The sequence below is a fragment of the Juglans microcarpa x Juglans regia genome, chromosome 3S, assembly GCF_004785595.1.
Source record: "Juglans microcarpa x Juglans regia isolate MS1-56 chromosome 3S, Jm3101_v1.0, whole genome shotgun sequence".
Classification (NCBI taxonomy): Eukaryota; Viridiplantae; Streptophyta; class Magnoliopsida; order Fagales; family Juglandaceae; genus Juglans; species Juglans microcarpa x Juglans regia.
Genome location: NC_054599.1, coordinates 283,857 through 300,257, shown reverse-complemented (window position 1 = coordinate 300,257; position 16,401 = coordinate 283,857). Strand labels below are relative to the sequence as shown.

Sequence of the window (16,401 nt, the reverse complement as noted above, 5' to 3'; positions counted from 1 at the left end):
TTAGACTTTGCATAAAAGAAATGACTGATGTTAATTTTATAAAAATGTGCATGATATGTTTTGAAAAGAAATGTGAAAACAATCTCAGTCATATGTTTTGCATTACTCATGAAACTTTGTATAAGAATGAAGTATTTTCTGTCATGACTGGTATAGACATGAGCTTATTTTAGAATTATACTTCTGAACTGTGAAAAAGAGCGAATATGAGATCTGAAAAGTTTTGCGTTGATTAAGTGAAGATGTTTTGAATCTGTTTCTGAATACGTGAAACAATCTAAATCTATTCAATACTCTCTTTTGATATGATGTGGCATATGAAAACCTTTAACATGACTTTATGATTCTGTTATGTTTTTTTATCTATTTCGTTAAGGCCCTGCCACGAGTATAATAGTGGTATAAAACCTCGTCACAGGTATAATGATAGTTTATAACCCTATCACGAAGGTTAAACATGGTCTCTATTCCGATGTGATACTCTGATATGATATGAAGATGATAAATCATATTATGATATGCCAAATGATTTTTGAATAAGAATGTTTCTGAAAGTTTCGCTCTATTATTTTTATAACATATTTTGATTCTACATTCTGAAAGCAAATGTTCTAATTCTGCATTTTAAAAGTAAATATTTTTTTTTGCATTCTGAACTTTGTAAATGCTCATGTTTACATACTAGTATATGTTCTCTGCTTACTGAGTTGTTGATAACTCATCTCTTATCTCCATAATATTTTTTAGATAATTTGAATGTTTCAACTGAGGATCAAGATTACGGAGCATGAGTGAGATAATTTAAGCATAGTGGACTAAGCATAAAAGGTTTATATGAATATTGACGAATTTTATTAAGTAATTTTGTCGTATTCTGATGATTTGGTATTTTGGGAGGTTGGTTGTATTGAGGTAGTTGATTTGAAACAATAATTTTTATATGGCATTGAGAATTTGGAGTTTATAAATATTAAGGGTGCAAATCGGTTGGACCGATTTTTTGTCCATCATTTTCCCGTAGAGAACACCCATAGGGACCGAATTGGACCAGTAGCTATCAGTTCAGTCCGGCCTAACTATTTTTTTATTCATTTTTTAAAAATCAATTAATAAAAAAATTTATTTAAAATACTAAATTAAAATTAAGTGACTTATTAATGTGAATTAGGTAACTAACTCAATAAAAAAATATTTTATATGGTCAATTATAATAAATTAGATGCAAATTACATTATTAATTTATATAATTACTATATAATTAGCTAATTGATATTATATATTAGTTAATTGATAGAATATTAACAAGTGTTAATAACATATTTAAAATTTTATATAGTTAATGGTAATAGGTTAGATGAAAATTACATAATAAATTGTACAATTATTATATAAATAATATATATAAAATATATTTTTTATTTTATTTTTCATTTGGTCTGGTTCGATCCAGGGTGGAAAAACCCTGGACCGGACCGAAACTTTTCGATCTTCTAAAACATGGACCGAGACCGACCGGTCTTAGTCTCGGTTCGGTCTTAAACGACCGGTCTGGTTGGTTTCTCCGGTCCGGACTGACCGTTTATCACCCCTAATAAATATAATATTGGAATGTGAGTTTAAATGGCAGGAAGTAACTTTCTAACCCCTCCGGGACCAGGGCGTGACATCAAATTCCTGACTGAGCATTGGAGGTTGGGTACAACCTTGAGCTGAGGACGTTAAAGATGTTTTTGTTAATACACCCTAAGACAGACTTGAAGACTTTGGTGCTAAGGCATTTCTCCCTGACTCGACCACCTTACTCTAATTGGATTCTCTTGGGGCAGACGTGATGGATGCCATAAGCTTTCTTGAACTAGCCATCTCACCATCATCTAGATAGTGGCTAAGCTCCTTAAGCTTGGGCTTGTTCCTCCTATTATTTTGTTTTATGTTTAGGTGTCGATGGACTTGTAATATTTTGTGTTGGGTTTTGATTGATTTTTATTTTTTAAGACACTTGCTATGTTATGTACATATTCTTATCGTCTTTGATTATTTGTTGTGGGCCTTCTTGTTCTTTTCATTGCCAACTTTATTTTTGTCCTTATTCCTTCTTTTTGCCTTATTGATCAATGTGGGTGTTGCTCAAGTGAAGGCTAACGCCAATCGTATGTGAATTGTTAACACTCAGCTTCGAAAGTGGGCTGGATATTTTTTCAACCACTGCTTAGGCAAAGGGTAAACCCAATCACATGTACTTTGTTAGGCTTTGATCACCACGTGCAAGTGTTAACCCCGATCGCATACTCTCTGTTAACACTTGGCTTGGAAAGTGGGTGCAAGGTTTAATTGACCTTTGCTTGGGTGAAGGCTAACTTCAATCGCATTCGCATTGTTAACACTCGACTTGGAAAGTGGGCGGGAGATTTTCTCGATCACAACTTGGGTGGAGGCAAACCTCGATCGCACATTGTTACCCTTTGATCGCTAGGTGCAAGTGTTAAACTTGGTTGCGTGTACGTTGTTGACCCTAATCTCGGATACGTTGTTAACACTCGTGTGATTTCTGAGAGCGTCGTCGTTCTTGATGAAAGCCGTATAAAATAAGTGATTGTACAAAGTATTGCTCACTCATAAGAAGGTTATTTTATTGCATGTTCGAATTACATGAAATCATCTAAACAAAATATTTCTTTAAGTGTTATGCATTACATGGGTGAGTTAGGCTCCTCTCGTTCATGTCCTTTAGTTGGTATGAGTCTGGTTTGTTGCTTGGTACTATCACGTACGATCCCTCCCATCTGGGTCCGAACTTTCCCTCTTCTTGCCTCTTGGTTGACCTCCCCACTTCTCTTAGCACGAGATCTCTAACTCTGACTGACCATGCCTTGACTTTATTGAAGTATTACTTGGTCCTCCTTCTATAGGTTGTTGCACTCTCGTCTGCCTCTTCTCTCATTTCCTCTAGTAGATCGAGGTTTCCTTCCAAGCATCTATCGTTCATTTCCTCATGACAGTTTTGAACTCTATGACTTGGCATGCTGATCTCCACTGGTATCACTATCATCCGTTGTTTGAAACTAGGGCTTGCGGTGTGCCAAATCGACACACAATGGACTTCTAGAGGAAATTTATAATGTTGTCGTCTGTAATCATCGCCAACGCCTCCGCTTCTACCCACTTCAAGAAGTAGTCTATGGCGACAAATGTGAACTTGACTCTTCCTTTCCCTGGTGGCGTGGAGCCCACAATGTTGATTCTCCATTGTACGAATGGTCATAGTGCTGCTATTGTGGCTAACTCCTCAAGCGGGTAGTGAGGCACGATAGTCTGTAATTGGCACCTTGCACACTTTTTGACAAACTCCTCCACATCCTTCAATGCATGGGGCTAATAGTTCCCCGCTCTTAGACTTTCTATGCTATGGATCTGCCACCAGAATGGTTTTCGTATACTCCTTCGTGTATTTCCACCATCACATATTGTGTTTCCTCCAAAGAAATGCACCGCAGGAGTGGGGCGGAGAAACCGCGCTTATATAAAACCCCACCTATGAGGGTAAACCTAGTTGCCCTGTTCTTCACCTTCCTTGCCTCCATTCATTTGTCTGGAAGTTTTCCTGTAGTCAGATACCTCGCCACATATTATGCCCACTTTGGCACAACTATTTCTATCACCAATACCTCGTTTCCAATCAAAGTGGTTTCCAACAATTAGATCATAATGTCCCATGGAGGGAGCATGCTTTCCATACTTGAGGAAACTCATGCGATTTTGTCTGCTTGCCAATTATCTTCAAACGATATTTGTCGACTATCAAATTATTAGAATCGATCACATTGCTCCCATACTCGGTTTGCCACCAGCTGGGAATCTACATATACGTCAACCTCCTTTGCTCCCAGCCTTACCGCCATGATAAGTCCTGCCAGCTGCGCTTTGAATTCTACTTAATTGTTGGTCGTCTTGAACTCCATTTACAACATAATGAATTTCCTCACCCACTTTGATTACAAGGTAGAGGCCTACTCCCCAGTCGTTGCAGTAGGAAAAGCCATCAAGATACTCTTGCCAGGGTTTCCCTTAGGTTCTACGTGTGGCTCTTTTGTAGCGCTTCTCGGGAGGTAATTGAAACCAAACTCACTAGGCTTGATGGACCAGTACCCTTATTGCATGGGCTTGAAAATACGGCCTCAGCCAACGTGGCGTTACCACCAAACCGAATGCCAGCAACTCCATTCGCGGGTAGTGCATCTCTATTCACATGAGAGCCCGGGTTGTGTAATATACCGGTCTTTGCTTCCTTTATTCTTCCCTAACAGTGCGACACTCACTATCTTTGGTGTGATTGACAAGTACAAATACAAGGTCTCCCCCTATTTGATTTGACTTAGGATGGAAGGGTTGGACAAGTATGCATTCATTTGTTCAAACACCTTATCACATTCGTCATCCCAATTTTGAGTCTTCCATAGCACCCAAAAGAACAACAAGCATCAATCTGTTGACCTTGACAAAAAAACTGTTTAGAGCCGCTATCGTGCCAGCCAGCCTTTGTACTTCATTCAAACTTCGCAAGGGCTTCATCTCCATTATCGCCTTGATTTTTTCCAAGTTAGTTTTGATTCCTCACTCTGAGACCATATTTGGTCGATTCCATGCAAAAGGCACATTTGACCGAGTTAAGCTTTATCTTGTAATTTTGCAATACGGAGAAAGCTTCTTGCAGGTTTGCTACATGGTTGTTCGACTCTTTGCTCTTAACTAGCAGATAATCCACATATAGCTTCATATTCCGTTTGATCTGCTTTTTGAACATGTAAAGGAATCACTTCTTCAACCTCCCTATCGTCAATGGTTCGGACATTCATACCATTGTTCTTCAGTTCTTGCATGTAGCATTCACGTGCCAACACTTGTTCTCCACGTACTTCCCCAATGGCCACATCTGTTAGAAACTTCATTTTCAGGTGGTAGTCCCTCGCTGCTGCGTTCTGTTAGGCTATGGATTACAGGAACAAATGTAGTTGAATGAGACAGCAGGTGGGTTACACATTCCAGTGTGCCGAGATGTGAGGTGCAGGTGGTGATGATCACTCCGGGCACCAATGAATGCCTATAAAAGATAGCATGGAGAAAAAAGCACTGAGTCTCTTATACAATCGTTTCGGTACTCAGATCAGTGGGTCGAGGTGACTGCCCTAATTTTGTTCAGCGTTGGGTAGCCAGTGATGACGTTGTACAAGGGACGAACTTTAACCACCAAAAAGTCTGTCATTGCTATAGTTGCATGGGACCTCACTCCCGCTGTGACAAGTAATGCAATGACGCCTACTAGCTGCATTGTCTCTCTTGAGAATCCCTTCGACAGTTTCGGGACTAGGCGTAATCTGTCTTGCTCAGTACTCATCTTTTGGAACGCATCCCAGAATAGGATGCTTGTCGAGCTCCCGTTGTTAATTAAGATATTGTGGGTCATATAGTTTGCGATGATTAGAGTTACTACCAGTGTGTCATCATGGGGGTACAACATGCCCTTGAAATCTTCATCGCCAAAAGTTATGGAAGTTGCTTTCATAGTCCTAGTTTGCTTCGATGGTCGGTCAATGACACTTATTCATACCTCACCTTCCTGGCGTAAGCTTTTCTTATGGAAGATGACATTCCACCATTGACGAACCCTCCTGCTATAGTTCAGATCTCGCAGAAAGGTTGATTTGGCTTGGCAGGGCTGCAGCAGGGAGAGCACTCCCTTCTTGTGTTCTATCTCTTCCTTGGGTTCTCACTCCTATGCTACTCTACCAATATTTCTCATCGTTTTCCTGCAGGTTGTCATGGCGGCAACTCACGTCCAGTAACGAGTCGCTTTAACTCCCATTCTCCTACATGACCTTTATCCAATGATTGAGGTTACGACATCCTCGATTCTGTGTCCCCCCAATCTATGGTAAGCATAGTAGTGGTTAGTGCCTCAGTTGTCCATAATTTGGCTGTCGTTCCATCGTGTCTGCCCTTCTTCGCTCCCTTGGACATTCATACTCGAATGAGTCATCCCAGAACCTTGATCTTGGGAAAAGCAGTTTGTTCCTTCCTCACCTCTTTCTCATTCTCTCTTTCTTTGCTCGCCTCATTTACCTTTTTTTCCTCCTCTTTCTCAACTCTTCACAGATCGATCAACGACCTCAGTATGTCATCTAAATTGACGAAGTCGTCTGCTCTATCCATAAACTTTCACAAGGTCACTGGTGTCTTCTTAACGGGTCTCACCAACTCTATCATAATGGGACTCCTAGGCCAAATCCCTCCTAAGAGTGCCATCCTCAAACGTTCCTTGTTGAACTGTGTAAGATACGCCTTCAGGCTTTCGTCTTCCTGTTGTTTCACTGTAAGGAGGTATGTGACCAACCGTCTCCTGCTCCTACTAGCCATGAATTGTGTTAGGAATTGTCTACCTAGCTCCTCAAATCTGTTAATAAAGTCTGACTGTAATTTTCTAAACCATCCTCTTGCCATGCCCTTAAGGGTTAATGGGAAGGCCCAACATGCAATCTCTCCAAGAAATTCGTGTAAGGTCTTGTGGGCCTTGAGAGTTTCTAAATGCTTGACAGGGTCATTAGACTAGTCATATAGGTCAATCTGTCGGACTTTAAATTTTAGAGGGAGCGGGACTGCCATAATCACCGCACTATTCGGCGTATTAGTTCTGTTGAGTAGGCTATCGACTGATGATGACGTTCCTACTTGCTTCACCATCTCCTCATACTTGTGCATGAGATCGTGCATGCTAACGTGCATCCTCTTCTTTTCCTCTTGGTTGTTTGGACTCGGCCAACTTCGCTTTGAGACTCTTTATTGAGTTATTTGCTGTGGCCTTGGCCTATGCTTACTTCAGACCTCGCATCCCGCTGTTCTAAGGCTTCGTAAGAGAGTGCATAGTGCCAGGAATCCTAAAGACACTTTATGAATAAATCAATTTTTCAACATATGGCGCCAAATTATTGATGTAATTTTTAGTATGCCTAAGGCGTCCCCTAACAACCTACGAACAGAGAGAAGAGCTCGGGGTACCTAGTGAGAGATGACTCTAATGCTTAAGTCAATGAAACATTATGTCTTTGCTATGGCCAAACTTTATGGATTGATACCAACATTAGGGGGTTACGGGTAATTGACTTTATTCTTGAGTTCATACGATGTGTTGATGTAGTTTATTCCTCTACTCGCCTTCTACCACGTGGATCTCTCGTGACTACGGTCTTTAATTGCCTCAAACGCTTTTCTCGCCTAATGAGCATACTTACATCCAACCTATACATCATGAAAGAAGAAACTATAATTGTCAAATGAGACCTTTTTCTTTTTTTAATTTTTATGAAGGAAATACTATGCCGCATAAATGTTGCCCCCTTTCTTTCAAGTTCCATCTACTTTTTGGTCACGTTTATTTTTACTTCGTGATTAAGAGAACTTTCCAAATTTTTCTTAAAAACTAAAGAAGTAATTAAAATTTAAAAGAATAGAAAGTGCTTTTAAATTCTACGAACTCTCAATCCACACAAGCTTGCAAGAAAGCTTTAAAAAAAAAAAAAAAATACTGACAAGAAAGCTTACGAGTCTTGGTAGCGAGTTCACGACTCTGACCGACAATTCATTGACTCACCGAGTCGCTTGTTTTGATAGCCAAACCCCAAATTTCGACCAAATACAGAGCCATCAAACTGTGCTTGCGGATGGGTAGCGTTGAGGAGATTGAAGAGGAGCGAGAATTCGACGTGGAAGAGACTATAGTTGTTGCGGTGGGGAAGAATGTGGAGGAGAGCAAAACAACGCTGTTTTGGGCCGTGCAGAACTTTGTGGGCAAGAAGATTTGCGTGCTCCATGTTCACCAGCCTGAGCACGTAGTTGAACCGAGTGAGTGTCTTTGCTCTGCGAACTGATCTGGATGTTGAATATTGCTTTCCTAGAGGTCCTCTGTGGTTGCTGGGAGCTCAATTCTGTCTTTGATGCCGTGGTTAACACGTTATTTATGTATTACTATATTTTTTATGATTAAATATGCACGTTAGTGATATCAGATTTAGATCCCACTGGTATTTATTTTTGCTTTGCGATTCCTTTAGGTTTGGTATACTAGTCCACACACACAGACAACTTTTTGCTGCACTTCAGCTGATTTATAGACACTGTCGCTGGTTCTTATTTAAATGTCTCTATTATGGGTAAGTCTTATTTGATAGCTTTGATCATATATCTTATAATTTCAATGTCCTGATTCTTCACTATTTTTATTATTATATGCAGCGGATTTAAATTTTTCTGCAAAAAGGCTTAAACAACCGATCTGTGAGGAATTATGGGAAGTTGAGCATCAAAAGCAGCATGAACTTCTAGATCAATATCTTCTCCTTCTTGTGCAAGCTGGGGTATTGTTTTCTTTGATGTTTTAATTTTTAGTTTAGTTACCAAAAAGGGTTTACATTGATTACTTATAACGACTGTGTTCATCGGCATTAAGTTTTTCTTTTTTGCTTAATTAATAGTTTTTTTTATTTTTTATTATAATAAGTCTTTCTAGATAAGCACAAAAGGTGCCACTCATGTACACAAGAGAAACTCCCATCTAGAAGGGGAAAAACATACTAAAATTCGTGCAAGTTGACACCATTTAAGTCTATAGATACCATCCAAAGGATGAGAAGCTCACTTTTGCCTTTGCACTCGAGGGCCAATCTTCATTTGGCCTGAGCATTGATAAAGAAATTCTGGAGCTCCTCCATCATCTTCTCGCGGTCCTTGAAGGTTATATTATTTCTCTCGTTCCAAATACACCAAATGAGGCAAATAGGGACCATCTTCCATATTGCTGCAATTTGTTCGCTGCTACCTTGTCTTCTCCAAGAATAAAAAAGCTCCTCAATTCTTCTAGGCATGACCCAAACCAATCCAACCGGCCTAAAGAAGTCATTCTACAGTGCACTAGCAATATCACAATGAAGAATGAGATGATCAATGGAGTCCCCACTTCTTTTAGACATGCAACACTAGTCAATCATGAACGTGTTTCTTCCCTAATTATTTATTGTGAGAATCTTCCCAAGTGTGGCTGTCTATGTAAAAACGGCTGCTCTTGATGGAACCTTTGTCCACCAAATGCTCTGCCATGAAAATGGATTGTTGACATGAGGACTGATTAATAGGTCTCTTAAAAAACAATATGAAACACAGTGATTAATGATTACATTTTTCAAATTGCTTATGAGCACACCACACACTGCAGTGTCTCGGCACCACTTGGTGTTACTATAGTTGCTCTGATACCATTTACCACTATCCAAGGGAACCACATCTGTATTATACTAGAAAAAGGACACTCATAATTACATTTGGAGTTAGCTGGAATTGCTTATAAAATCTAGTTCCACCTCATAAATGCCCAATATGGGATCTAGAACCTGTATAGAGTGCCCTCACAATCTATCCAATCAATGTGGGATTTAATGAATGTTCATAATACATCTATCACATGTAATTGCAGGTAGAGGCAGATAAAATATGGATTGAGATGAATAAGGTCGAGAAAGGTATTGTAGACACTATTGCTGCTCACAATATTAGATGGCTTGTCATGGGAGGAGCAGCAGAAAATCACTACTCAGAGTATGAACCACTCATTATAATTAATTATGGTTTACTGTCACCATGATGCTGCAAATCATTTTTAGTGAAATTGATGGATTTCTTTTTTCTATCATTGTGGATCTTTTTAAAACATGCATGTATAGGTGTTCTCTAGTGGTGATGTTTGTAAAATTTTAAATTACATTTGCTGAAGATGATGTGAATTGGTGGAATAAAAAAAAAATTCCTAATTGGTTCATGTTCTATGATGAGTTATAGAATTGTGTCAATGCCATCCTGCAAATGTGTTTTACTAATTGGTTCATGTTGTTGAGACCGCAGGGAACTGTCAGAGCTAAAGTCCAAAAAAGCATTCTTTGTTTGCCAACGAGCTCCGATTTCCTGTCATATTTGGTTTGTTTGCAAGGGTCGCCTCATATACACTAGGTAATTTGCATTATCATTTTTGGCAATGTACTGGAAAGTAGTTGACATTATGAGTTTTGAAATTCTTAGCGGAGTTTTCAATCTTGGTTGATTTATTAACATTTTTTAATTTTACAGATTTAACTCTTTGAATCTCACCTCTCTCTATCAATCTTTGGGATGATCAGGCTGATTCTTGAGCTATTGGTAGGCTCAATATAGCACTAAGTTGATTTGATACCTCATATTTAGTACTCAGTGTAAGTGGTGTTTAGGATCTCACATTACTTGGGAGGGAGAAATTATTGCTCTTTATAATGATTCCATTGGGGCTTCAATTGTACCATTGATTAGTCCTTTTGGAGTATGGGCCCAGATGTGGCTTGGGCTTTCCCTTGGTGCATTACAAATGGTTTGAGAGCCAATCCTGACAAAAACTGTGGAACTTGAGTTGTGCCACCCATGATGAAATGACTCGACAAGGACGCCAGAATTTTTTTTTTTTTTGGGGGGGGGGGGGGGGGGGGGGGGGGGGGAGAGACTGTGATATCTACAGAGTAGTGAGTGTAGGTAAGTGGTGTGTGGAGTTCCGGTCCCTCTTTGCTTGGGAAGGGGATTTTTTTTCTCTATAATCATTTCAATGGTGCTTCAATTGTACTATTGACTATCTTTTTGGAGTGTAAGCCCAGATGTGGCTTGGTTCTTCCCTTGGGGCATTGCACAATTGATCTATGGAAGTTCTAGTCACGTAGGCAGTATCTATACACTGAAAACCTCTCTTTTATGGCTTGAACTAATTGAATGCACCTGGATGAGCACCACATACATGTCTCACACCTTTGTCAATAATGCATGCATTAACACACGTGGTGTTTGGAATCTACTCACTTTGGATAATTTTATTTTCCTTCTTATGGTTCCAAATTTGGCTCTCAATTTTCAGGCTTGAAACATATGCGGAGAACTAATCATTGATATGACAAGGACACAGAATACAGCTCATCTTGTATTGTACTAACACATTTTCCTTCTAACCCAGAAATGGATAAATAAATAGATAACAGACCACGTGGGGAAATTTAAATATCCATATCTTTAGTTTTCCGTGTCCCTAGTGCAAGCAGTAGTACAGCTTCCTTGAACATTTTTTAATTTTCTAGAAAACAAAAGCATTATCCATCATCTCTTAAAGAAACATTTCATCATTGCTACTTATATGACAAGAATTTGGAAACAGGGGAGGCAGCAAAGATAGTGTTGATTTGGAGATTGCCTCTCCATTGCTGCTTCTGGGTTCAGATATAGAAAATGAGCAATTGCAGAACTCAGTATCAGAATCTCTCACCAATGAGGTGAGATTTCTGGGTGCGCACTAACCTGATAGTTTTGCCTTAGATCAACAAGTTCTCTGTGGAGTATAAGAGAGCATAACTTTATCACAGTGCTATGCAGATGCAGAGGGAGATGGTAATGAACTGGAAAAAATATCGAGAAGCTTAAGTTCCCAGTGGTCAGTATGTTCAAGTTCATCCACTAACAGGGTGGTAGGCACTTCGAAGTTGGCCCTGTGGTTGACGGACGAGGTAGAGAAGATGATTCACCTTCACGCTAATGCATACTTCTTGAGATGATTTCAATATGCATCGCCATTACTCGATTGGCATCATTAAAGATTTTATTTTTTTATTTTTTATGTGGGAAACCTTACATCTGTAGATTCTTATACATAAGAAGAAAAGCCATGAATATGGTCTTCTTTGAACTTTAGTTTCTGTAGGGTTGGGTAAGAATGGAGTATATGATAGAATTTCATTTACCACAGAAGAACTCAGGAGAACATTCTTGGTCCTTAAGGCATATATATACTGTCCAGCTCCAATTTTCATATATTCATTCAAGTCAGTGGTAAACACCTTTTACCATTTAAAACATTATTTTGATATTTAATGGATAATGAATTTTGTAGGAGGAAAAGTCTCAAAGACAAGCGACTATTGAATTTTATTCTAGACTAGAACAAGCCAGTAGAGATGTCAAGAGATCAAAACAGAAACAATTTGAAGAGGTAGCTAAGTGATGGAAAGAAGAAGACAATGCCATGGAGGCTAGATGCAAGGCAAAAAAAATTTTCACCAATGAATTTTTTGTGGCTTTTTTTTTTGGGGGGGGAGGGGGTGGGGGGGAGTATTTCTTCTTTTTTCTCGAAGTTAGGTCTCTCAAACTTGGTTTACATTGTTATGAATTATACTTTTCTGAAAATAAACATTTGTATACAATGAGGCAAATGGCGCTTCTTGAACCTCTTGTGGTTTGATTGAACCATGAACTGATGAGCGAATGCCTTACCTCCATTCTTGGTGGAGGGAATGGCTAAAAGTTTAACCTTTTGGGTTTATCAACTTGCCAAAGCCACCTCTCTATACTCTAGAAGCCTCATCTTGTGCTATAAAATTGTAAACTAATGTGATTACGGAAGGTAATATGGTTCTTACCTTAATCATGGTTCATTTTGGGTAGGAATAATTATAACCATGTAGATCACTTGTCTTGAAGCTATGATGTACTGAAGCCTAATTTTTTATCCAAAAGCTTCATAATCTATAAAATTTTTGTTGTACTTATGTGCCTTTTCTTCAGTTACTAATAAATAAGGGAGAAAATAAGAAATATTCACTCTCTGCAATGGTAACTAAAATAGGAGGTACCATGTTTTGGGTTGGCGATCTTTATCGCAATTCACTAGGGTAGCAGTGAACTGTGGTCAATGTGTTTCAATGATATTCAAAACTTTTTAGCTCTTTTGTCCCCAAACAGCTTAGTTGAGTTTAATTTCCTATCCCTGTCCTTTCCCTTCCTAACATCGATAACACCCATCACCACCTGCCCTACCATGATTATCATAGTAGTAGTAATAATAAGAATAATAACAATGATAATAATAATAATAGGAAAGAAGCAGTGGCAGTAAGATCATCTTGCTGGTACAATTTGAACAAAAAATGAGTACGAGTGAATGAATGCATGCTGGCATCAGTTTTATGCATATCATAGGTCAATTACTATTTGGACTAACAACTTTTGTGATAATTGTACATTTTTATAGGCCAAAGCATTAGAAAATTTATGCGCAACAGAGACGAGCCAAAGGAAAGAGATAGAGGAAGCGCTGGCAAGAGAAAAGCAAGAAGTTGAAAGGATGAGGAATCAGCAGGATAAATTCTTGAAAGAACTCCAGATGGTGCAGGACCAAAAATCAATACTTGAGGCCCAGCTTGAAGAGTCCCATAGTATTGTGAAGGAGTTAGAGGAGAAGATCATCTCAGCTGTGAAGCTCTTGATAAGTTTTAAGGAAAAAAGGGATAAGCTGCGCATAGAGAATGGAAATGCAGTAACAGGGCTCCAAAAACTGAGGAGAGTGTTAAATGGGGAAGTTCCAAGCTTCTGCAGTGTACAAATCCCTGCATTCTCTTTCATGGAGATCAATGAAGCAACTCAAAATTTTGATCCATCCTGGAAGATTGCAGAAGGAAGATATGGAAGTGTTTATAAAGGAATTCTTCGCCATATTCATGTTGCTATAAAGATGTTGCCCTCCTATGGCTGTCAAAGCCAGTTGGACTTCCAAAATGAGGTAAATTTTTATAAACATTTTTTAAACATTTTTACTTTACTGAAATCCAACTAATATCGGTGCACTAAAGGCTGAACATCATATTCATGGCTTTGACCTCTGAAAACAAGAATTAACTTGTCTTTTGGGGTAATTTGTAGGTTTAGGTCACTGAACACGTGGGCATGTCATGTTGCATTTTGATACATTGGCTCCTACCACATGAGCTTGAATCTATGGATTAGTGACTTTGCTAATCCAAAGGGGTTGCATTATTCAAATGTTATCTCAGTTTCTCTCGTCCTGTGGTGATGAAAAATAATATTTAGAAAATTTCGTATAATGATTTTCCAAAGATTATATCAAATACTGAACAAAATCAACTGTAATACGAGACTAGAATTAAGAAAATTTAAACATAAAAAGGTCAATGAGGAAGAAATGATCAAGGTGATTTTTGTGTTATCCCAGGTGCTAGAATGCTGGTGTTTTTATTTTTTATAAGCACTAGAATGTTGGTAATTATGAAATCTCTACCATTATATTTGTTTGACTTTGAGACATGAACATAAATCATCCATTATATTTACTTAATCAATTTGTTTCAGTTGATTTTCCTTCAGTTTCTTCTGTTGGTTGAATTCCAGGTTGAGCTTTTGAGCAGGGTGAGGCATCCAAACCTACTAACACTAATTGGAACTTGTCCCGAATCTAGGTCACTTGTCTATGAACATGTAGAAAATGGCAGTCTCAAAGATCGTCTTGCCTGCAAAGGCAATACTTGCCCCCTTCCATGGCAAATTCGTACAAAGATTGCTGCTGACATATGCTCTACCCTTATCTTCCTTCACTCCAACAAGCCCCATATCATCCATGGGAATCTAAAACCTAGTAAGGTCCTCCTTGATGCCAATTTTGTTTGTAAACTTTGTGACTTAGGCATCTTCCGCATGGTCCCACAAAATGGACATCCACCTCACACCAACCAATTATGTAATAACCCGGAGGAAACCTCCCTGTATATGGATCCAGATTACCTTGAGACTGGAAAGCTTACGCCAGTGTCAGATGTTTACTCATTTGGTCTTATTTTATTAAGACTTTTAACTGGGAGACCAATTTTGAGAATATTGAAGGATGTGGAATGTGCACTAGAAAATGAAAATCTGGAGGCAGTGTTGGATGTTTCCGCTGGGGATTGGCCCCTTAAGCAAGCCAAAAAGTTGGCTCAGCTGGGATTGAGGTGCTGTGAGACGAACCAGTTGAATCGGCCAGACCTGTCCGAGATATGGAGTCTTCTTGAGCAAATGAGAGCTTCATGCATTGCCTCAGCATCATGCTTGGTTTCTAAGAAGAATGGCAAGATTCCATCCAACTTTATGTGTCCCATTTATCAGGTAAGAATCTAGCATCACACACACACAATTGTGTATTTTATTGGAACTACTCATCTTTCATTAACTGGAGAGCAACTTATCTGTTGTTACAAAAGCCTTGGGCCACTCTTCTGCAATATGCTATCAGCAGTTGCTACATGCTGCCTTGTATCGAAGTGGGTGCACCTGTCATTTCACTTGTATAGTAGAAAGTAGAAGTAAACCAGTCTGTTCTTGCCTTTTTCATTGATGAGAGTACCCTTTTCTATTTTGATTGCGCTGTGATTGATAGTGATGGAGCTTTGAAAGTCGTGTTAGTTGGAGGAAATTGCATGCATTTTGGCTATGATGAGTAGAATAAGTTTAAGACCCATCCCATGACTAACTCATGTATACATACATATATACATATATGTCATACATACATACATACATTTTATAGGCTTATATTGACTTACATATATATTGACATACATTTTATATTTATAGATAGGCTTATCTCATGACCATGACTATTGTAACTTTGCAGGAAGTCATGACAGATCCACAAATCGCCGCAGATGGGTACACATACGAATCGGAGGCAATAAGAGGATGGTTCGAAAGCGGCCACAACACTTCGCCCATGACAAATCTCAAGCTTCAACACTGTGACCTAGTCCCTAATTATGCCCTTCAAAATGCAATTCTAGAGTGGCAGCAACGATTATGATTTCTTATCCACTTTTATGTTTTAGAGGAAATATCAATATTTTCAGTTTGCCCTATAAACTATCAAAACCATCAATCTGTACCTCAAACACTATTTTTTGACAATTTTCACCTCGCTCATGGTTTGACTGTCAAGATGGTACGTGCTGCATCTTTTTTCATTAGATTTGAATAGTAAGACATAAATTGAGAGTGCACATTGTCAAAAGTGGTAATTTGAGGTGTAAATTGACAGTTTTGACGGTTTAAGGTTCAAACAAAGTAAAAAAAAAAAAAAAAAATAGTAGCAGCTTGAGAGTGCAAAATGTACTTTCCACTGTTTTATTTATAATATGGAAGCTGGAAATAAAATAATACAGGTGTAGTGTTGATGCAGATTTAGGCCTTGTTTGGTTATACTAACAAAACTATCTCATTGTATAGTCATTACAATTTTTTTAAATTTCTATATAAAATATAATAAATAATTCAATTTTTCAAATTTTAAAATAAAAATAATATTAAAAATTTATATTTTAATAATATCTTATTAAACTTTTATCTCATCTTATTTATCTGTGTAACCAAAAGAACGAGGCCTTAAATTATATACTACCAATGTTTCGACTTATATACCACCAATGTTTCGACTCGCAGTGATGTATATTAGGAGTGTGCAAAATTTTGAAAATTCCGACT

At 38.4% G+C, this 16,401-nt stretch overlaps 1 protein-coding gene across 3 annotated transcripts; it reads left to right on the top strand.

Moving 5' to 3' along the window:
* The first annotated feature begins 7,524 nt into the window (after positions 1-7,524).
* Positions 7,525-16,069, top strand: LOC121257866 (U-box domain-containing protein 32-like). Of its 3 annotated transcripts, XM_041159119.1 has the most exons (10): positions 7,757-7,893; positions 8,103-8,201; positions 8,284-8,405; positions 9,518-9,639; positions 9,943-10,047; positions 11,264-11,391; positions 11,479-11,609; positions 13,130-13,657; positions 14,284-15,033; positions 15,542-16,069. In XM_041159119.1, the coding sequence occupies exons 2-10, from the start codon at positions 8,198-8,200 to the stop codon at positions 15,722-15,724; spliced, it is 2,073 nt and encodes a 690-aa protein (XP_041015053.1). In that variant the 5' UTR covers positions 7,757-7,893; positions 8,103-8,197; the 3' UTR covers positions 15,725-16,069. The 3 variants fall into 3 exon arrangements, with proteins under 3 accessions (XP_041015052.1, XP_041015051.1, XP_041015053.1); XM_041159118.1 differs by lacking the exon at positions 8,103-8,201 and having other exon boundaries at positions 7,525-7,893; positions 11,264-11,378; positions 11,469-11,609; XM_041159117.1 differs by lacking the exon at positions 8,103-8,201 and having other exon boundaries at positions 7,525-7,893.
* The last annotated feature ends 332 nt before the right edge of the window (positions 16,070-16,401 follow it).

What these genes read in the sequence shown, in the direction of transcription:
- LOC121257866 (XM_041159117.1), top strand. Translation starts at nt 7,713, where the DNA reads ATGGGTAGCGTTGAGGAGATTGAAGAGGAGCGAGAATTCGACGTGGAA. An exon ending in GGTCGCCTCATATACACTAG is followed by an intron (nt 10,048 to 11,263) that starts GTAATTTGCATT and finishes ATTTGGAAACAG; the next exon opens with GGGAGGCAGCAAAGATAGTG. An exon ending in CCCTGTGGTTGACGGACGAG is followed by an intron (nt 11,610 to 13,129) that starts GTAGAGAAGATG and finishes ACATTTTTATAG; the next exon opens with GCCAAAGCATTAGAAAATTT.